We start from the raw sequence: 21,673 nt of genomic DNA, 5'->3' as shown, positions 1-21,673 counted from the left end.
GTCAGAGTGACTCTGTAGGCTGGGCTCCAGTGGCCTGGGTTCTGTGGTCAGGCGCTTTTGATGGCCAGGACTGGGCACTGTACTCAGTAGGCGGGGCTATGAATTAGCTTCTCTGCCCTGGGAGGGCATCATTACAGGCCCCAGGGCCAGCCTGCATGGCTCTGTTTGGTTCTGCACATCAGGCATGGCTGTACACTGAATTCCCTGGCTAGCTGAGGCCCATGGTTCTGCTCTGGGGATGGGGAGCACCCTCCTCGCTCTCTGTTGTTGTTGTTTTTTTTTTAATGTTTGTTTATTTTTGAGAAGAGAGAGACAGAGTGTGAGCAGGGGAGGGGTAGAGAGAGAGGGAGACACAGAATCAGTAGCAGGCTTGAGGCTCTGAGCTGTCAGCACAGAGCCCGACATGGGGCTCGAACTCACAAGCTGTGAGATCATGACCTGAGCTGAAGTCGGACACTCAACTGACTAAGCCAACTAGGCGCCCCTCCTTGCTTTCTGTTCAAGTGCTACGTAAGCAGGTCTGTTGGATGGTCCATGCAGCCCCCTGCGTGCTCTGGTGAGGTTCCCTGCCTGGGTGGGCTGGACGCCGTATTCAGCAACGGCTGGGGCTTTGAATTAGTTTCCCTGTGCAGGCTTGGCGGGGGAACTAGCTTCAAGGCCAGTGAGACTCTTTGGTCTTTTTTTTTTTTTAAATAATTTTTTTAAAAGTTTTTTAGTGTGAATGGGGGAGGCAGAGAAGCCCAAGCAGGCTCCGTGCTGTCAGCTGAGAGCCCAACACGGGACTCCAACTCCTGAACAGTGAGATCATGACCGGAGCCAAAATCAAGAATCAGCCGCTTAACCGACTGAGCCACCCAGGCACCCCAAGACTGTTGTCGTGACTCACGCCAACCCACATGCCACGTTCTCTGGCTGAGCAGAGCCACTGGCTTTGCCTGGCAGACCACCGAGGTCTGCCTGCCGACTACTTGAGTGCTGCGGGCTACACGGCTCTTGAGCTGCTCTGGCCAGGCTCTCTGGTCGGGCCGGGCTGAGCTACACTCCCCACTGGCCAGGCGCGTGACTCCACTCCCTCCAGGACTGCAAAGTCTCTTCATTTGAGGACCCACATCACGCAGACCTGCACCCCACCGAGTTCCCTGGTCAGACTGTGTCACTACTTGCTTTTGCAGACGAACAACAAAGCCGCCAGCTCCGACCGCTCCTCAGGTGCTGTGGGTGGGAATGTGGCTGCTGAGATCCCAGGGCGGGTTGTTGGAAGCCCTTCCTCCCTGCTCTTGTCAGCGTCACATTCTTGTGGTCCAGCTCCGTAGGTTCCCCCGAAATCTCCGTGTGGCCAGACTGGCGTTGGGGCTCCTAAGAAGTGCCCCATGATGCCGGGGAGCTTGCTGGCCACCCCGGGCCATTTCTCCGCGGGAGGAACCACAGGCCCGGGGGGAGGGCAGAGCAGTCTGTGGGCAGCTGCTCCTTTATTCTTCTGATGCCGTCTGTCTTGGCTTCTGGGGTGCAGGAGGGTGCTTCAGCCTTGCCTTTGTGTGCCAGAATTCTCTCTGGTATTTTATCCTTGTATAGTTGTTCTCATGAAGGGAAGCAGAGTCAGGAATGACCTATGTCGCCCTTTTGGTGATATGGCCGGTCCCCATCCCGTTTTATTAAAGGTTAAGGTCTGGAAATGCATTTTGGACGTCTCAGGCACTTCCTCTTGTTTGGCAAGGAGACACACGAAGGCCCCCACCCCGGATTCTAAGGTAAGATATTTTACTGCCAGGTGTGTATTGCTAGTAGTTTCTAGCCAAGCCTGTGCTCACCAGCATCGTAAACCAGGTTGATAACTGATTTCTGTTCTCATCTAAACTCATTTCAGAAATGAGGAAATTGAGGTCTGGAGAAGTACAGTGTTTTGCTAAATTGTCAACACTTGCAAATTCTGTCGTTTTACCTCATTCACTTGCATTTTTTTCGTGGATGTGCTAGGCCTCGATCCCCTCTGCCTGCTGTGCAGGAGAGGATTTCCTCCATCTCCCCCTTCTTGTGGTATGGGGATTAGGTCACCTGGTGCTGCACGGGAGGGACATAGCCTTTGTGGGAAATTGTGACAGGGTCCCAGTGGTGTGTCTAAGAAGTCTTTTACCAGGTCTTTTGCATGTCTAAAACATAACCACCAGAAATTCAAGGTAGAGTTGAAGTCCCCATTCATGCCTCTGCCCATTTCTGCTGGACCCGCTGGCCCTTTAGAAGTGGTGAGAGTGGGCGTGGCTGGGAGGGGGAAATGGTGAACCTGCAGTGCATTTTGATCTCCAGTTGATGACAGTCACTTGGGGCTTCTGGGGGACAGCCGAGACACGTGTAGTTGTGCCTGGGCAAGATGTAAACCTTGAACGTGTGGCTGCTGCCATCGCAGCCGAGAAGTGCAGCCAGATGCCCGTGGGACTTGGTGCCCCTGGAGCCGAGTATCAGCAAGAAGGCAGCGCAGGGACGCCCACCATGTCCAGTCCGTGTTCACAGGGAGGGCGTGAATATTCAGTCCTTGACCTGTCACGTGAGCTGTTTGAAATGACGAGCAGAGAGGCCACATTCGGGAAGTGGGATTATGACACTGCGATTTATAAACTCCCCACTTCTACCAGCTAATGAGAAACGGGGTGAGACTCCGCGTCCCCTCTTCCTGTAGCCAGTTTTTATAGGTTTCATTTGTCAGGAAGATTTTGGGTTTTCTAAGGCTTTTTTGAATGGTTGTTAGCAAGCCAAGCCTGGCACTGCGGTGGGTGGGGGCAGCAGTGACCTGCCTTCGGCATATTGCCTTCCTTGGGCGGGACGTTCCCTTCTTTCCCCGTGTGTTCTGGGAGCTTGTCCTAAACTTTCCCCTGGCTGCTCTGTGGGCAGAGAGTGGGCAGGTCCAGAGGCCTCTAAGCCACTCCTAACACTAACGGGGTCCCTGCTGCGGCAGTGTCGTGTTGGGTGAGTGCACCCTACTTGGGGCTCAGACTCGTGACCCCGAGATCAGGAGTTGCCTGCTCCACCGACTCAGCCAGCCAGGCACCCCCAGAGTGAGTGCACTTGGGAAACAGAATAGGCCCTGGCGTTGCCTATTGACCTTCCTTCTGGCTACAGTTTAAAAAAAAAAAAAAAAGCATTTCACAGAAGGACTTTAGTTAGAAAGAAACGTGGCTGGTGGTGGCAGGTGGGAGCCTACGGGCTGCAGCCACAGGCTCCGCGGGGAGGGGGCGGGGTCGGCGCGCTTTCCTGCGACTCCAACCAGGTGGTTTCACACCAGACCTGTGAGAACCCTGTGACTTTGCAACCACCCAGCACTTTGCAGCACTCATACTTCAAAAGATACCCAATGCAAAGACTTCCTTCAGAAGGGCTTCAAAATAAAAATACACGGTGCATGGGGAGAACTGAGTAGATTACAGCCTGAATTTGGCAAGACCAGCTCCAGAAACACCCAAGAGCAGGTTTATCTTGCACTTGACTGTTGTAAGGTTTTTGTTTTCGAGCCCCTCCCACCTAAGGCCTGTGTTCTAGTTTTCGGGGAAAGCGGTCCTTATCCAGGTAATCATTGTCACTTGAGCATTTCTCCAAGTTTGGACTGAGTTTAAACACCTGCCCTGGTGTGGAGTCTGTTTGGGATTTTGTCTCCCTCGCTCCCTGCCTCTCCCCACCCTCTCAAAAATAAACATAAAAGGAAATCTGCCATGATTTTCTAATTTAGTGTGAATCAGCCGGTCAGAGCTTCAGGTGGATTTTACGTGAGAGAGACGTGTGAGCGGCAGAGAATGGAAAGGTCACTGTCATGTTTATGGGCATAGTAAGGTCTCACTTGTGGGGACGGGGCTATTTCCTCCCTTATAGAGCAAGAGGCAGGGTGGCTTTGACTCTGGAAGCGGTGGGAAAATAGCACCTGTGGGTGGGGCTATGGAAAAGGATAAAGCAGGAGAGATTCTTGTGACATGCTGGCGTCTTGGGGGACTTGGGACACTTCGAGAGCCAGGCCAGTTTAGGAAGGCATGACTGCCACATCAGTACTTCTAGAAGGTTCTACAGCAGCAGCAGAGCTTAACCATGGCAGTTTCCACTTTTCCGTAATCTGGGGCCTTGACCAGTTGGCTACCTGTGTGCGTGTTTTCAGCGTCATGGCGTTTTAGCGTAGGCCTCTAGAAGACAGTTTCAGGGGACACCTCACCAGTAACCAGTGTTCCTGTGCCTTCTAAGAATGTTGGCATGTGTGATGTCAAGAGAAGGTGTGAGATTTAGAGCTGAAGGTTAAGAGCAAACTGGGTAGGAAAGCTCTTTTTACCCAAAACCTGGATGTCCTGGTGGTGTGGGACGTGGGGAATCCGAATGTGTTCCGCCCACTAGGAGCTCCCGGCCCAGAGCCCTCAGAGAGCGCTAGTGGATTCCTGTTGCCCTGACACCAGCTGTGCAGAGAGACAGAATTCAAAGAGGTCAGACATGCCTGCCTTATTTTCCAGAAAGTTCCATACGCCACACAACTCAGGACTGAAAGATGCCCAGGTCTGGGGGGACCTCACAGATGACGGTGGTGATTGCCAGCTGGTCCAACATCTGTGCGAGCGCTGGGTCTGGGGCCTGTGAAGCCCAGAGATGATCACCTGGAAAGTAGGACTGTAGTTTTCTAAGTTTTAAGGTTCTTTTCCAAATTTCTTTCAATTTGCAGTTTTGCCACAGAGGTGGAGGCCTAGTATTTGATTTCTGGTGTCCGTTTGATAGTCTTGTGCTCACAAGTGATACAGATGAACAAGGACGGTCAGTTGGGAACAAACAGATGGCCGAGTGGCTGAGTTCCAGGAGCCTGCAGCCTGGGACACTGCACACGCAAGCCGGTGGGGATAGACCTTTTCTTCTCCCAGGTCCCCCACTCCAAAAGGGAGACGGTACTCCTGCTCAGCACGTGACAGAAAAGGCAGTTTCTCAGACCGTCCTGAAGCTGGTGATTAACTGGTCAGTGGGAGTGTCCCCGGCGCTTGCGCTAGATCGGGAAATACCATCCACTCTTGTCACTTGACATCACCTGTGGCCAACAGTACGGCGCTGACTGGGACGCTGGTCCACCCAATCCTAAGGCCCCCTTGTGAAAAAGCATACAGACATGGTGGTGACTTCCCAGGGCAGGGTGGCCGCGGGGCGAGCTGCCCTCCATTCCTAGGCTGCCTGGCTGGTGTGGTGGCCAGAGTGGCAGATGGGTTGAGGCACGCTGCTATTGGTTTGCTCCGGGGCACTGGCGGGTGTCACTGGGCCCTGCTTCTGGTGGACGGGCCCTCTGCACAAGGGCAGTAAACGCCTGCACCGAGACTAATGAATAGTTACTGCTGGTTGTCACCCTTCCTCAGGACTGAGCACTGTGGATTTCCCCTCCCTCTCAGGGGAGGAGGGGTGAGTGTGTCTGCAAATCACTTTACCATCATTGCCGTCGATGCCTGGCTCCTCACTGTTGGCAGAAAACCATGCACAACCCTTCCTTCGTAGGCTTCCAATCCTCTTGCGCTAACGCTCTGCAGGCTGAGGTGGTGGGGAGGCTGCCAGGAGCAGGCACCGGGCGGGGGTCTCAGGCATCAGCATGTCCCCACGTGCATTCTCCGGCTGTCCCATCCCTAGAATTGTCCTTAGTCTCTCTGTTCTCAGCTTTGTCAGCGCTGCGCTAACGGGAAAGGAATCCGCTGGGCCGCAGCGGGGGATGCGCTTGATCTTGCAGAAAGGAATTTGCCAAGCAGTGGTGTGACAGCTGGGAAAAGCACTTTATTTTTAAAAATGACAATAGAAAAGCACCTTTAAGCAGTATAGTAGACTGTGTGGAAGTTGTTTTCCTTCGAAACGGGAGTGTGTCCGTCTCCCCAAGGGCCAGGCGGTGCTGATGGCCCACCAGGGCTTGAATAGCCTCAACCCTGGCTCTTCTTGTCCACTGTGTTTTTGTAACGAGCTTTAAAAGCTTCTTGATGTCTTTATTTCTAATTGAAACTAACTAACTAACTCCCCACATCCCAGAACTAACCACATAATCATTAAAACAGTCAGGTCTTCGGCAGTGTGAGCGTGAGCAGGCTAGTGTTGTGTTCAGCTTTTTCGCAGTCGAGAATTTTACACACGGCTCTTTGACCACAAGGGGGAGAGACTGAGCGGTCACAGGCTCCACACAAGACTGGTTTTGAGGCTGTGAAGCCAGCTCCACAGCGTTGCTTGCAGACACCCACCGTCTTTGGGAGAAAGTTCTAAGTGCTTATCTGGCCCGGTGCTCAGTGTTTCGCAAGATCACTTGACAGATCGGAGCCGCCGCTGGCAGCCAGAGAGGTTGGGCAAGGCCACCTCCCTTCTCCCATGCCCACTGGGGGTCAAAGCCAGGGGGAGCAGGATCAATGTAAGAAAACCGCAGAACCCAACCCTAGCACCCCTCACACACACCCCCCCCCACCATCAGCGCTCTCCAACAGCACACTCTGAGCAAGAGTGTGGACCAAAGAAAGGCTTCTTTGTCCAGCTGTCAACACGCCCTCATGTGGAAGCTCCTGGAGGCTTCTGCCCGTCCCAGGGAAGGGTCCTATGAGAACTGGGAGGGCCGCACCTAGGGCTGCAGGAGGCAGCTCTGTCCTGCCACCACCGTCCTGACTTTCCCTGGACTCACGCCAGGCGGGCGGATTGCTATCCGTTCACAGTAGGATTCCGGAAATTTTGTAATGTTGAAAAACATGCCTCAAACATGCGGCTTGGAAGAAAAAAATAGATTTTTTTAATTACAAGCATTCAAAAGTCAAGCACAAAAAACTGATCCAACCCAGTGTAATATCACCCATCCTCTCATACTTAAAATGCTTAGTATAAAAATACTCACTCTCTTGGTTTTATTGACATCTTTTATGTTTCGTTTGAAAATATCTCCAAACTGTACAGAAAGGTCAGACCATGCGTTCACAAGTAACACACTATTTCTTAAAATTATACAGTGTAAAAGAGTAAAACATTTTTATTATATTTTTTCTTCGAGAAAAACAGATGTGTGATAGAGGCTGTGGCAAAGTCTTGAAGGGATCAAAACTGGGCAAGGTCTGTTCAAGCCTGAAACAGAAAGAACACGTGTGAGGGGAGACCTCACCCTCCTCCAAGCTCACGGGGGAGCGAGCTCAGGGCGGAGACCCCCTGGCCGTTCGTGGGGGCCTCTCTGCAGCAGCCTGTGTGCGATTTCCTGACCCTCCCCCAACCCCTCCCAGGAGCAGCGCCTTAGTTAGTTAGATCCACGGCCAACACATACCGGAAACTGCTCAAGACCTCGGTCCTGCCCTCGCAAGGCAATCACTGCCGGGACTCTGCCGCGTGCTACGGTTTGCTTCACTCATGCAAAGACTGCCCGCGGCACCTCTACCGTTACTCTGTCCAACTCTGGGTTCCCGCCCTCCTACCAGGACGTCAGGCTCCTAAATTTATGGTTGTGGAAAAGGTACATAAAGGGGCACCTGGGTGGCTCACTCAGTTAAGCATCCAACTTCGGCTCAGGGCAGGGCCTCACCGTTTGTGAGTTCAAGGCCTGTGTCTCCTGCGTGGGATTTTCTGTCTCTCAAAAAGTTTAAAAAGGCACACAAAGGCCAATGCAGAAGTAGCTCTGCAGATACCAGAATTCTGTAGAGAAATGCTTCTTTGTGTGTGGGAGGAAGCTATAAAGAAAGTGGCATTAGGAACCATCCATCCGACTATCTGAAGTTAAACTGATTTGGGAAGATGTGTATTTAGCAGTTAAGTCCTGAAGTGAGAAGCATCCTGTGACCTCTCTCCAGCATCACTAACCGGACGATCTGGGTAAATACTATGCAGAACCGACCCGCACGGTGCTGGCTGCACGTGCTCGTGACCCGGTCAACCCTGGTACGGCCTGGTTTGTCGGGGACGGCAGAAGGAACGGGCCCCAAGTCAGAAGATCCAGCATGATCACCACAGACCCATGGGCCACGGTACAATCCCTCCAGGGAGAAATCGGGGTGCAGCTTTTGAGGGCAGGGATCCGGACATTCAGAGCCTCACCTGTAAGGCAAGCCTAACACTCACCAGCCTCCTGAGCCCGTTGCCACTATTCCGTTAGTGCTAGTACATCAGTTTAACTGTGCTTTTTCACACAGGCCCAGCTAGACAGCCCTCGGGTCGGAGATGCTCCCGGGTCAGTCTCTGGAAGACCTGGTGTGCACACAACCTCCATGACCCTCCGCCCTCACTTCATTTTCTCGGCAGAGCTCTCTCAAAGGGCAGGAGCGCAGAAGGAGAATAACCCATCCTGGAAATCTCACTGTGACCGCTTAGCCTCCCTCGGGGCCCAGCACAGGCGAGGGAGTGGGCCGCGGCTATGCACACGCCATCCTGGGTACATGTCACAAGACATGTGACACTTAGCAGGGCCCGCTCTTGAAAGCTACAGCCCGTTGCTGCACCCTGACCTGTAACCAGGCTGGGGCACCAGGGTCCCACGCTTCAGGGTGAGCGGCTTGGAGCGGCCCCGGGGGGGGGGGGGTGGCAGGCTGGTGCAGTGAACCTTCCCAGTGACCCTGTGACCTGACAACAGTCCCTCAGCGCCTGAGCTGCTGCCTGTAACTACACTGAGGGAGCCTCCCCAGCTCTGGGCGGCCACAGAAAGGGAAACCTGCTTAGAGGAAGTGGACGTGAGACGCCTTCTCTCCCCCTGCCCCCCTCCTCGCTTGGCTTGTCAGGTCTAGAACAAGTTCCACGTCATCCCAAACTTGATCAGGGGCCAGCAGCCCAAGCTGCTGTTGATTCCAGGAAGTGGCTTCTGAGGAACAGCAGCCACCCTATGGCTGTTCCTACTTTGGAACAATTCGCAGGGGACGGCGCCTGGACGCTGGGAACCCGCGGGGGCCTGCGTGTGGGGCTCGCAGAGCGCCATCTTGGGAAGGCAGCTCAGACTGCACGTGGGGACATGGCCTCGAGACCCACGCCTGAAACCCAAGCTGCCACACTGCCTTCAGGGACAGAGAGAGGGGACTGAACAAAGGAACACGGGCCACGTGTGTTCACGCCTGCCTGTGGGCTGAGGAGGGACCAAGTCCCCGGGTGTCCTCCAGCCCTGGGCAGGGGCCGGGCGGGTCTGCCGCCTCCTCTGCTCACCAACCCTCTGTGGGTAAGTGCACGTTGCCACTGGCCCTTTGGGTTCCACAGCCAGGTCCCAGACAACTGTCCCCCTCGCCGTGAGCTGTGCCCAGGACATCTCTGCCATGACCTCAAAGGCACCACGTCTGAACCAAGACTCCCCACCTCACCGTAACACAGCTCCAGCTCCTGCCCCCTCCGCCTGTGTCCCTCCACCCGGCCCCTGGGTGACACAGCCGACCGCTACTTCCCGACACCACCATCGCCTTCTTGGGGTTGCCTCGCCTGGTGTTTCTGACTCTTCTTTGCTGCGAGCAAGACGGCAAAGCTGCCGAAGACCGCCTCCCTGAGACCCGAATCCTCAACACCTCCCTCGAGGCGCTCACAGCTTGGCCGGGACCCACGGGACAGATGCTTACACCCCCCTCGCCTGCGCTCACACACTACGCTCAGAACTCAGTAAGCGCCGCTCCTGCAGCCCGCTCCGCGGCGCGCTTGCCAGGAGTCCTCACAGTCCAGGCCATCTGTCGGGCCTTCTCGAGGACCATCCTTCTCCCTGGCCTGTGCCCGCCTTCCCGCACCCCAGACATCGTCACTTGCATGTAGTAAAACTTCCCCCACCTGCGCTCTGGGGCAGCAAAGGAAAGGAGAACGATGAGTAATAAACGGCATGCGGCGCCGACCTGATCATGCCCCCCGCTGAGAAGCCTGTGCCTGGGGACGCAGGGCACCCTCGGCACCCGCACGGGGCAGCTCTCGCCCTGATGGGAGGCCTGCCCCTGGAAGCGGGTGGGGGGTGGTGGGTGGGTGCTTCTGGCTTCCCTGGACGATAACCAGCCCACCATGACCTCCCACCACTCTGTCCCCTTCCTCCTGAGCAGAAAGCAAGGTGTGTGGGGCTGGGTGACCCTGGCTGATTAGAAAGGCTTTGAGGTGAAAACCACAGGAAGGGAGGAGGGAAGGGGCGGGGTGAGAGCTGACAGTTTCCCGAGCTTTTCCATAACTGTGCCGTGTAGATGCAATTCTCACATGGGAAAAGAATGCGTCCACATTGCCATAGATGTTCCCAGACTGAACAGAAGGTCAGAATGTGGCTATTTCAGTCCCTGTAAACAAGGAAGGGGTTTAGCTAAGAACGGAGTTCAAACCTTGGAATGTATTAACAAGGACATTTTAAACAGAACACAGAGACATCCGGGAACACAGCGCACCGCAGAGGGGTGGGGGCTGGGCGGGAGGGGGTCAGGCTCCATGTGCAGAGTGGCCTCTCCCCGCAGAGCCTTTCCCGAAGGGGTGGGGGCCCAAGCACGCGCGCATGTGACAGGACACACAGGGAGGAAAATACACGTAAACAATCTCGTCTGGATCAGTCACAAGGGTCCCGCTGAAGACCACGGAGAACGCTGCTCTCTGAAAGAATATTCTACAATTCTGACACATTTCATGTCCGTTGTCCTTGATCAAAAAGATCGGCCTGTGGCCCTTGGTGCGGGGGCTGCTGCCGACTCCTGGGGAGCGACGTGTCCTCCCGGCAGTAAGACGAGGGTTTCCCCCATCCTCCTACGTGCACTTGACCTATTTACCAGTGATTTCTCCCCTGGGAATCTCTCCAACACGTATTCGTTTCTTCCCAAAGTCANAGTTGGAAACATCCCCCCCACCACCCCGCACCCCGCACACACACCCCGCCTGCCTCTCGCAGGGCACCCGTGGCCCAGGAACCAGCACCGAGCACGGCCAGCAAGCCGCTAACCCCTGGGGGTCCACCCCCCACACGTGGCCAGAGAAGGCTGGGCCTCCACGCGGGCCCACACGGCCGGAAGCAGAGCTGTCTGATGTCAGGCCTCCACACTCCGTCTTCCCACGGACAGACCCAGAANCACCAGCAACCTAACGCGGATCCTCCCTGAGTGCCGGGTCCACCCCACCTCGTTCCTGCTCCGGGTCACCGGGCCCTTCTGCTGTCTAACTGCAGTCACCGTGTGCTCCAGCTGCTGCTGCTTCCCGACGGCGCTCATCTGCATTTGCCCTGAATTACTGATGCTTGGGTCAATTTACTGCATTTAAAAAAAAATTTTAACTTGCTTCCAAAAACTTGTATGGGTAGCTTTTAATTGGTCCTTAAAGTTTGCCAGAGGACGGGAGACAAAACCCACAAAATCTTGTCTTTTAAGAAAGTTTTACCAGGTGATAACATTTGTAAGAAAAGCACTGGCAGTGCTATTCAAAGAACCATGACAAGCTAACGCACCAGAAGGCTATGGAATTAGTGGGATAAATATTAGCCGCCCTACACGAGGCGTAAAACCTTTACCTGCTCTAGGCTGGTCAGGGGCAGAAACCTATCAGTGGGGAACAAGACCGCAAGTGCGGGCTGCTGGCTTCCTGTCCAGGCAGGAGGAGGCAGGATCTGAAACTGGTACCCGAGGTGTGTCTGCCAATGGACGGGTGCTATTCTGAGCAAGAAATTACCTAAGTCCCAGAAATGTGGCAGTGACCAGCTTGGCTAGATCTGCCCGGTTCTCTGTCCTTAGCAGGAATCTCGCCCTCCTTCTGACTCATCTTTTCTTTATAGACCCTTTTAGGGATGAAATTTGCTGCCTTATTTGGGCCGAGACATAACCACTGTTGGCCTGCCCTTGGCACGGCTGTTGTTCAAGGCCAGGTTTTCCAGAGAGACTGGAAGCCCCTTGTGTCGTACCCGGGAGGCCGGTCACCTCTGAGAATGCTGCATTATTGTTTTAAGACAACACTTACTACGAGAAGCTGATGAGTTAAGGAGTAACAGCTGGTATCAGGCGAAGAGATGAACAAATCACCAAAATCATCGCCCAGTAGGAAAGCCCCGAGTCTGGTGGAATTCAGTAAGAATCCTACCTGATTCGGTTATGCCCAAGGGCAACCACTTAGTCCCAAAGAGGGTCCTGAGACTGAGTCCTCGGGAAAGGGTTATGTTCAGCACAATTGGATTAATAAGTCAGAAGGAACATACATCTCAAAAAGATTTTCACCAAAATGGTGAATTTCCAAAAAACGGTTTAAGGGCTTGAAGGGGAAAGTGGGATTTATCTGTAAACCCCCTCAGGAGGAATCGCTCCTTCCACAGGCTGCGGAAGGAGCAGGTGTGGACAGCCTTACCAGGCAGCAGCCCCACCAAGTAGGGTGTTGTGCTGCGAGAGCCCCCTCTCCCGGGGTGCCCCTCCCTACGTGGGGTGGGGCCGGAGATAATGAAGAGCAAAGCCGCGACCCCAGCCTCCACACCAGCGTGTCTCCGCCCAGAGCACCCATCAGAATCATCATGGGGGGTGGGGGGGGCTGGGAACACCTAGATTGCTGGGCCCCACCCCAGCACTGGTCTACACCACCATGCCCTGCCCAGGACACTTCCCAGGGGACCTGCTGGGCCTCTGACTCTGGAACTCACCGGCACGCTCCAGTTTTGTAGAACAGCTTGAGGACAGTCGCCACCACTGAAGATGGTGTTAATACCCACAAGACAGATTGCAGCCACCATCACACACCTGGAACCTGGGGGGGAGGAGGAAATCGCCCATTAACAGGCTGCAGTGACTCCCAACCCGGGGCTGGGCCACTTCCCTGAGTCCTCACGGCCAGCCTGTTCTGAGGGCAAAGAGCAGACAGTCCATGTCAAAGGGACCAGAGGCCTCCCGTGCGGAGCTGGGGACAGGTGCCACGTGAGAACAGCCTTACGCCAGCAGCACGGGAGCTCTCAGCAGGAAGTCTCAGGTCACGGTCAGAGGGGAAGGAGTGTGGCCCCCGCGGGGAAGGGCACTGGAGAGAAGCGTGCCCCGGGAGATGCCGTCTCTACACACTCACTCAAGGCTACGGGTGTGTCTGCCGCGTGGGGCCGGGCAAAGCTGCACACACACAGTCCTGAGCGAGGACTGTTCAGAGGCCCCGCTGGGGAGAGGCTCAGGACCCGACAGCTCTCCCCGCCCCCAAAGAAAGGAAGCGCCCCAAAACCTAAGCGACTCCAGGAGCTGCTGCAGAGCACAACGCTGGGCAGCCCAAGGCCAGGAAAGCAATCCTCCAGGAGGATCCTGCGCGGTCACAGGCACCAATGAGCTCACTTTTGCTCTAAACACCTTCTGGAAAATAAAACCTAAAAGGAAACATTTGTGACTATATCCTCTTCCCTAGGATTTGAGAATTTTGAAATAGGAGGGTGCGGAGGCGCAGCAAATCATAAATTCTTAATGTTCTTCCGCAGGCAGGACTGCCTCTGCGCCAGCTGGTTTTCACGAGACTTCCCGGGGCTGGTGCGGGAAGCGGACCCCGGCCCGAGGTCGCCAGAGGCCCTGCTCCCCACTGACAGGCCTCAATGTCCGGCCCCGGGGGCGCTGCTCTCCTGCAGACAGAGAGGCCGATCCGGGCACACAGGGCTTCGTGAATGGGGGTGTGCAGGGTGTGGCTGCAAACCCCGGGTTCCCCGTATCGGCCACACTGGTTTGCTGGCACAGGAAGCTGCCCCCCGCCCCCCACTGGGGGTCTGGTGTCACGGGTGAGGCTGAAGGAAAGCCTTCCCAGGATAGTTCTCTTCACAGAACTAAGGAAAAATAAAGTTTTCCCCAGAATGTCACTTTAAAAACATTAAAAGAGAAGGAGATGAAATTCCAGTTTCCTAGTAAAGGCCGAGTCATTTGAGGACAGGAAAATAAATACTCGTCTTTGCAAACAAAACCCATCAGCTCACCCCATGTCCCCCATCTCGTCTGCACCTGCCAAGGAATTTCGAGGGAGGGCGCCTCAGGTGCCTCCCAGGAAGGCCAGACCCACACTGCCCTTTCAGGACTTCCCACCACCAGCCACATGTCCCCCCTCCCGCCGCAGGCAGGGACAATACACACGCCAGTCTGTTCTACTGGGACCCTGTGAGAGCACTCCCCAAAGAGTGTAAAACACCAAAGTCCAAATGGTATTTTTAACTTTAAAGTGAACACGCAGGCCTTGTGAATTTCCCTTTCCAGCCGCGGAGAAGGGCAGGTGGGGTGGGGGGTGGTGCAGAGGCCCCCGTAGGTGGGTGGCCCTGACCTGTGCTGTGAAGGCACGGAGATCCCATATCCTGGTCTTCAGACACAGCTGCCCTCTTTTTTTTTTTTTTAATTTTTTGTTTTAATGCTTATTTCTGAGAGAGAGAGAGAGAGAAAGACAGCATGAGCAGGGGAGGGTCAGAGAGAGGGAAACATAGAATCCAAAACAGGCTCCAGGCTCTTAGCTGTCAGCACAGAGCCCGACGCGGGGCTTGAACCCACGAACCATGAGATCATGACCTGAGCGTCTGGTCAGACGCTTACCCGACTGAGCCACCCAGGCGCCCCCACAGCTGCTCTCTTTTAACTTCTCCCAGGGACCGTCAGGCAATTCTCCCAATGCATGTGCTCAGGGGTCTCGAAGCTCTCCCCGCCAAACTCACAGAAAACAGGTAACGGGCAAAGGCAGGGAGATCGCAGCTTTGGTGGCACTGGGCTGTCCTGACAGTGTGGCTCGCGGACGAGGTCAGGAAGCGCTTGCGTGGCTAGCAGATGTCTGTGGTGCTGTAACTTAAGGTACCTGGGAGGGCGCGGCAGTGGCTGGGAGGGGTGCCCCCCAGTCCCTACGTGAAACGGGATTTCAGGCCCAGCCCTGCCTTTACAACGGACACAGGAACCCACCAGAGCCCAGGCTCAGGGAACCGGAACCAGGGGGCGTGGCTGCTGACTGGGAAAATGGACAAGCCGCACAGGGGAGGCAAATGAGCACCCAGCATGAGCCCACCGCAGTGCAAGCCTGGAGACTGGGCAAAGGGGAAAGCAAGAAGACTGGAGGAGTAGAATTCTTGCCTACACTTGAGTGAAGGGAGTCTGTTCTGAAAAAGAACCCCACATAGATGTGGGGGGCTCTGGGTCTCCGCCTGAATGCTAAGTGCCAGGCTGACCCCGGCTCCTCTGGCCCGTAACAGTTACCTTCCCCCCTCGCTTTGCTTTTTTCCCCTTAGCGCTTCTCACCACCTGAATTATTGTGCTTAATTACAGTATTTTATTACCCATCTTCTCCCTGTTCCAGAACGCCAGCCCCGTGCAGGCAAGGGTTTTGTCTGCTTTTGTTGCTCTTATAACCTCAGCAGCCAGAATAGTACCTTGCTTGCTGCAGACAGATGCTCACTGGGGACGTTACTGCATTAATGAACTTGAGCGGGAAAGGAGATGCGGCCAACAGGAGAAAGGGGAGCAATTCAGGCCAAAGCACGGCCCCTGGGGAGAAGGCAGGGGTCCCCGCAGGAGCCACGGTCCAGAGTTCCAAGCTCTGTCTTGACATCCTGCGCCTGGGGCTCCCTGGACAGTGGCAGCATCCCCCAGGCCCCTGTCCTCGTCGCACAGACTAGCCCCTTCCTCCCAAAACAAAACAGAAGGAACACGCACGGCTTTACATTCCAGTCTTACTATCTCTTGCCATGTCCTTTGCTCATTTGTTGATGCTGTAACTACACATGCTTTTAATTTCTGTGCTCTGGTCTTGGTCCATGGCCAGGGAAATTACAGAGGAGTTCTTAAAGAACACCCTCCCATATCCACCCGAGCTCCTAACTTTTTAAAAAATTATTCTTTAACTACATTTGGAGACCCAACAAGAAAAGCTGTGTAACTCTCATTCCCTGTACGTTGCTAAAAACTTGCTCATGCTGGGGGCACCTGGCTGGCTCAGTCTGAAAGGCATGTGACTCTTGATCTCAGGGTTGTGAGTTCAAGCCTCCTGTTTTGTGTAGAGATTACTTAAAAAAAAAAAAACAAAACCCAAATTTTAAAATAAACAAACAAACAGGGGTGCCTGTGTGGCTCAGTCAGTTAAGCCTCCGGTTAAGCATCCGACTTGGGTTAGGTCATGATCTTGCGTTTGTGAGTTCGGGACCCTGAGTGGGGCTCTGTGCTGACAGTTCAGAGCCTGGAGCCTCCTTCAAGTTCTGTGTGTCCCCCTCTTTCTGCCCCTCCCCCACTCTTTCTCTCTCAAAAATAAAATAAACAAACAAAAAAAACCTGCCCATGCTTTCCTGTTCTCAGCATTTCTGGAAAGCGGATCACTTTCAATGACTGTTATGTAATCTGGAGTTGTCTACCCCATGGCTGGGCCGTTAGCAAAACTCTAGTGATGTGCAGACATAGCTTGCAGCCAGACTAAACACCATCAAGCAAGATGATGAACAAATTAAAACACCAATTACAGTCACAGCTCTGATGGTCTTATTTATGTCACCAATGAGGGTAAAAACTGGCACACCCACGCCTCTGGGACTTTCCTAACAGGTTCATCCTGGGGCGGCCTGAGGGCTAACTCTCTTTAAAATGTGTATCCATGGGGGCGCCTGGGTGGCTTAGTCGGTTAAGCGTCCAACTTTCGCTTAGGTCATGATCTCGCAGTTTGTGGGTTCGAGCCCCGCGTCGGGTCTGTGCTGACTGCCAGCTCAGAGCCTGGAGCCTGTTTCAGAGTCTGTATCTCCCTCTCTCTCTGACCCTCCCCTGCTCACGCTGTCTCTCTCTCCTAGAAATAAATAAAAATATTAAAAAAAAAAATGTGTATCCATGACGCCCAGCCATTAGAACTGGAGTTCCTTAGGGCCACAGGCCTCGTTTACACATTTTTATACTTAGTACAGAGCAGACACATAATATATGTTTATTTAAAGAATAAAGAGCTTGTTTACTTTTCTAGTCTGGTCACTGATTTCCCTTCAGAAAGGGGAGGTCAGAGTGAAGAAATGAAAAATCCCGGGAGGGCCCCTACGAAACAGGCCCCGGACTGTCGAGGACTTGGAAGGGCGGCATCCCTGTGCTCCACACACCGGAAATGACGGCCAGTCTGTCTGCTTACAGGTCGTCATATCTGCGACCAGACCTCACTCCTGCTCTCCACAGAGGAAGGAAGTCCCCTCTGCAGAATGGAGGAAGGCCACGTGGCCTCGTGGTGCCCCTGGTTACATTTAGCCTTGTTGCAAGATTCATTTTACTCTCAAATGTTTAGTATTTCATCAGAACCACTGTTTTCACTTCTAATTTACACTTCCCTAAGATTTCACGGCCTCGATTATTAGCTGTCCTGGAAAGGACTGGATCCAAGAGACCAGAAGGATGGGAGACTGGAGCCCTGGCCTCCAAGTGTGCTGGTAACGAGGACAATTACCCACCCTCCTTGCTAATACCACTGCTCTGCTCCCTCCAGACCCCGAGGAAGGGGCAGGCCCGCGGCCCAAATTTAGCTCAGAACACAGGATGCACCCTGATGTTCCATCCGCACGGAGATCCGACAGCTCGCCGGCCACGCTTCGGAAGGGGAAACTGCTAGCCAGCCCTTCTTCCGTAGCCACTGCGGCCTCCAGAGCTCTGGAAAGATAGCTCTGTGGGGAAGGACGGTCCGGAACTTAGGTGGCAGATAGAAACAAACCGCCACCTTCCTGGCCGGGACCACGCAACCGCGTAAGGATGGGTCTTCCTTCGGCCTATGTAAATGCTTACAAACATCCCATCCTTCCCCAGGCCAAATGCCACCACCGTACTTTGCGAACTGAAACTGCCAGATTCAAAGGTATTCTCCTCTCTTACTCCACTTTCCTACACCATCCCATACACCATCCTGCTCACCCGAGCAGCTCACCGTAGCCAAACATCTGGGCTCTAGCCCTCCCTGCGGACCCCGTACATCCTGGGGAGCCAAGGTTCTGTCCCGCCCTCCTCTCTTCCAGTTTCATCCACTTCCTCGACCAGCCACTTGCACTGAACGCCAGACCTACTTTCAACCCACCAAGGCTCTTGTGAGCCTCCGGACCTCCGGTTATCTGACCCGAAGCGCCTCTAGGGGACACCACCAGCCTCTGAAGGCCGAGATGAGCACAGGCATGGGACAGAGAGGTGCCCACACGCAGCGCCTTCTGGAGGCACACGACAGCGCTGCACCAACATCATCCTGGGAATGGAGGGAGGGTCCCTCATGATGAAATGATTGAGGGTTTTTTACGTGAAGAAGCCAGTGCTGGGGACACGCCACTTAAAAAATTAATTATGGGCGTATGGACGTGGAACATGGACTTGGGAGTCCTGGATGTGATGGACCCTAGAATCCACCTCCACCTCCAGGCTTAAAAATGTTTCTTTCAGGAAGAAAAAGTCTTCCCTCAACAGTAAGCTTTTAGATTTCAAAAATTAGTAACATATTTTTAAATACTTTAGGTACTTACTGCGGACCGCTTTTTCCCAAGAAATTACATTTAAAATACAACTGCCATTCACTAACATTACCATTTCATATAAAACAGGTAATAACATAATTTCAGAATAAGGGACAGATACAAGTAGTTTTAAAAAAGGAATCTAGGGGCGGCTGGGTGGGCCTTCCTTTCTTTCCTTCCTTTCTTTTTTTTCTTCCTTTCTTCCTTCCTCTCTTTCTCTCTTTTTTTAAAAGTTTATTTATTTTGAGAGACACAGAGCACGAGTGGGGGAGGGGTAGAGAGAGGGAGACAGAATCCCAAGCAGGCTCTATACTGTCAGAGCAGAGTCCGATGCAGGGCTCAAACCCATGAAACTGTGAGATCATGACCTGAGCCAAAACCAAGAGTTGGATGCTTAGCCCACTGAGCGACCCAGGCGCCTCCATGATCTGTTTCTTGAGTACGAGCCCATGTCAGGCTCAGTGCTGACCCTGTGTTAGGCAGACATATGTACATAATTTTACAAGAACTCTTTAAATTTTCTAAATGGATGAAGGTCTAGTCCTTCCCTACTCTCATTTTTCTTCAGTTTTGTGAAGGAATGATATAAACTAAGAGAACCGTAGACTAGACTAGAACATTACAAAGACTTTCCTCAATTCAGGGCAGACTCCCCAAGTGTACACACTAGTTCACAGTAATGGTGCTTTGTATATAACAGAAATTCAGTCAAGATACTGAATTAAAAAAAGCATCTGGAATTTTATAGAACTGATACATTTATAGGAAAAAAGTTATTTGGGGGCTGCCTCAGTCGGTGACGCATGCAATTCTTGACCTAGGGGTTGTGAGCTTGAGCCCTAAGCACAGAGTTTACTTAAAATCTTTAAAAAAAAAAAAATTCATTTGATGGTTCTTGGAAGCAAGGTTAGGCCTGAAATAAAATGGCACAGGGGCGCCTGGGTGGCTGTCGGCTGAGCCTCCAACTTCAGCTCAGGTCATGATCTCACAGTTCTGAGTTGAAGCCCCACATCGGGCTTGCTGCCGTCAGTGCAGAGCCTGCCTCAAATCTTCTCCCTCCCTCCCTCAGCCCTTTGCCAGTTTGTGTGTGTGTCTGTCTCTCAAAAACAAATATTTAAAAAAAAAAAAAGAATAAAATGGTACAGAAATGCCACTTTAGCATATAGCTTCCTTCAAGAGAAGAAACTTTAAAGAAAGCCTATTGGAAACAGCACTCTGTCGGCCTTCAGTCGAAAGACTAGGCGTTACAGAAAGATTAGAACTTACCCGAAGTTCTATTTTTTTTAATCTATTTTATTTATTTATAGGAGAGAGTGAGAGACAGCGTGAGCAGGGGAGGGTCAGAGAGAGAGGGAGTCACAGACTGAAGCAGGCTCCAGGCTCTGAGCTGGCAGTCAGCACAGAGCCGGACGTGGGGCCTGAACCCACGAACCCCGAGATCATGACCTAAGCGAAAGTCAGATGCTTAACTGACTAAGCCACCCAGGCGCCCCAGAACTTATCCAAAGTTCTAATACGCATGCATGCAGGGAAGTCAATTCTGATAAGTCACTAAGACCCTAGAGACCCAGCACTAGGGGCGCTGGGGGGCGAGGCGTGCCTGTGACCAGACGCAGGTGGCTGTGTGCGCCAGCAGCAGGCGAGCCGCCGCTTCCTACCCAGACGGGCGGACACCTGCCAGGGCCGCTGGCACACCGGCTGCTGACTGAAGCCAGGCCGCGGTGCCTTGAGCCAGGGTACCATCCTCCCTCTCCCCCGACCCTGGGTGCGATCTCCCGGGGGAGACGCGGCGCCGCAGAGGCGGCCTCCCCTGGGCTGACGGACTGCGGCTGTGGGGAGCGAGGCGGCTGTGGGCGCGCGAGAGCGACCGCCCCGTTCGGGGTGCGCTGAGCGCCTGCCAGGCCGGAACTCAAGCCAGGTACTTACATAGTATTCAGCAGAACTGACGGGACTTCCAGCCCTGAGAAGTAGCCTCGGAGGGAGGGAGCCAGCGCATCTGGAAAGACATGTGGGGAGAAGGCGGTGAACCGGCGCTGCCCCTGAGCACTGTCGTCCCTCGCAGGGCGTCCTGCAGGCGGTGGAGCCCTCTAACACTCACCAGTGGGCAGGGGGTGAAAAGTATCAGGAGAGCGCCCCGAGAAACCTTCCACACCCCCCGACGGACACGGGGCCGAGCTCAGCGAAGACCCGCCTGGGGGGCACCCCAGGCCCAGCAGCTCCCATGCTCCCACCACCGGGCTATAGTCTGGCCCAGTGAGTCCGTTTCTGCGGTCAGTCAGCAGGACCTCGGCTAGGCGAGGGGTGCCTGATGGTTTTCTAGGCAGGGTGTGGACACATCCGTCTGCTTTCGCAAGGAAGGGGTGGTTCACGACCCATCCATGCCGGCTGTCTGGCCAGGACATCTTTGTGATTCCGCTCCTATTCTTTTAGAAAAGGGGTTCTGGCTTCTCGGCACCGTGGGGTACCTGGTACCCCATGCCCCCGGCTCGCTCTGCTGAGAAGCACCTGCAGCCCCATCTCTTCCATTAGGTTTCTAAAGCGTAAGGCCAGCAACAAAGCAAATGGATCACGTGTGATGTTCTGTCCACTTGGCAGAATGTTCCCGTTTCTGTGCGGAGGAAAACGTGAAGTAGCAAACAAAGGGCAAGTGCGCTTTGGCTTTAACCAATGTCCACCTGTTGGGAACATCCGTTTTGCACCTAAGCCTTTGGACAGAAGCAAAAAATGCCCATCCACCGCTGCTCCTCTTGTCATGGAGGAGGGAGAGCAAACTACACCAGAGAGGAGAGCTGCTCAGGGGGGCTGGACGGCCCTGGAGAGCGGCACCCTCCCCAGTGTGGCAGGAGGCAAAAGATGGCTCTACGAACTTGGCCTGGCCCATCGTGTTTCTAAAGTAGAATGCAATGCTGGAAGGTTCTTTACGAATCTACTTCAATGGTTTAATACAACAGACTTTGCTGGAGAACCCCCTTTTCACAGGGCATCTTACTCAGATCTCCAGAGCATCAACATCTGGGTATCCTGAAGGGCATCCCCACGGGCACAGAACCCGGTGGGGTCAGGATCCAGGCTCAGGCTCTACTAGCTCTGGTAACTTGATTCTAAAAGCTGGGCTGGGTAGGAGTGGGCCGCAGACAAGGCTCACCCAGGACCCCTGGCCTTCTGTCCTGGCGCACAGGAGGAAGTCCTTAGCGTTTCCTTCTACCCCAGGGCCTCTGCACAGGGTGGCTCTCTCCATCCCAACCTGGGGCAGTGGAACCTGGCCTCACTTACTCAGAAACTGGGGACCTAAAAGGACCACAGATGCGTTTTGAGCTTCCGCCCATATCAGGAATCATCTCAGGAATCTCCTGGTGG

At 54.0% G+C, this 21,673-nt stretch overlaps 1 protein-coding gene across 7 annotated transcripts in view; it reads right to left on the bottom strand.

The window, feature by feature from the left end:
* Nucleotides 1-6,834: 6,834 nt before the first annotated feature.
* RBPMS (RNA binding protein, mRNA processing factor) overlaps nt 6,835-21,673 on the bottom strand; it is a 174,672-nt gene continuing 159,833 nt past the window's right edge. For 4 of the 7 annotated variants that reach the window (XM_077772924.1, XM_077772947.1, XM_077772931.1 and 1 more), the window contains 2 exons: nt 20,243-20,312; nt 12,532-12,630 (listed from right to left, as the gene is read on the bottom strand). In XM_077772924.1, coding sequence (XP_077629050.1) covers nt 12,616-12,630; nt 20,243-20,312 — 85 coding nt within the window. In that variant the 3' untranslated portion in view covers nt 12,532-12,615. The other 3 variants (XR_013337293.1, XR_013337291.1, XR_013337289.1) reach the window with 3 other exon arrangements.

This window comes from Crocuta crocuta, unplaced genomic scaffold, assembly GCF_008692635.1.
Source record: "Crocuta crocuta isolate KB4526 unplaced genomic scaffold, BGI_CrCroc_1.0 scaffold140, whole genome shotgun sequence".
Lineage (NCBI taxonomy): Eukaryota > Metazoa > Chordata > Mammalia > Carnivora > Hyaenidae > Crocuta > Crocuta crocuta.
Note: the sequence above shows the minus strand (reverse complement) of the source record. Positions and strands in the feature narration are given on the sequence as shown.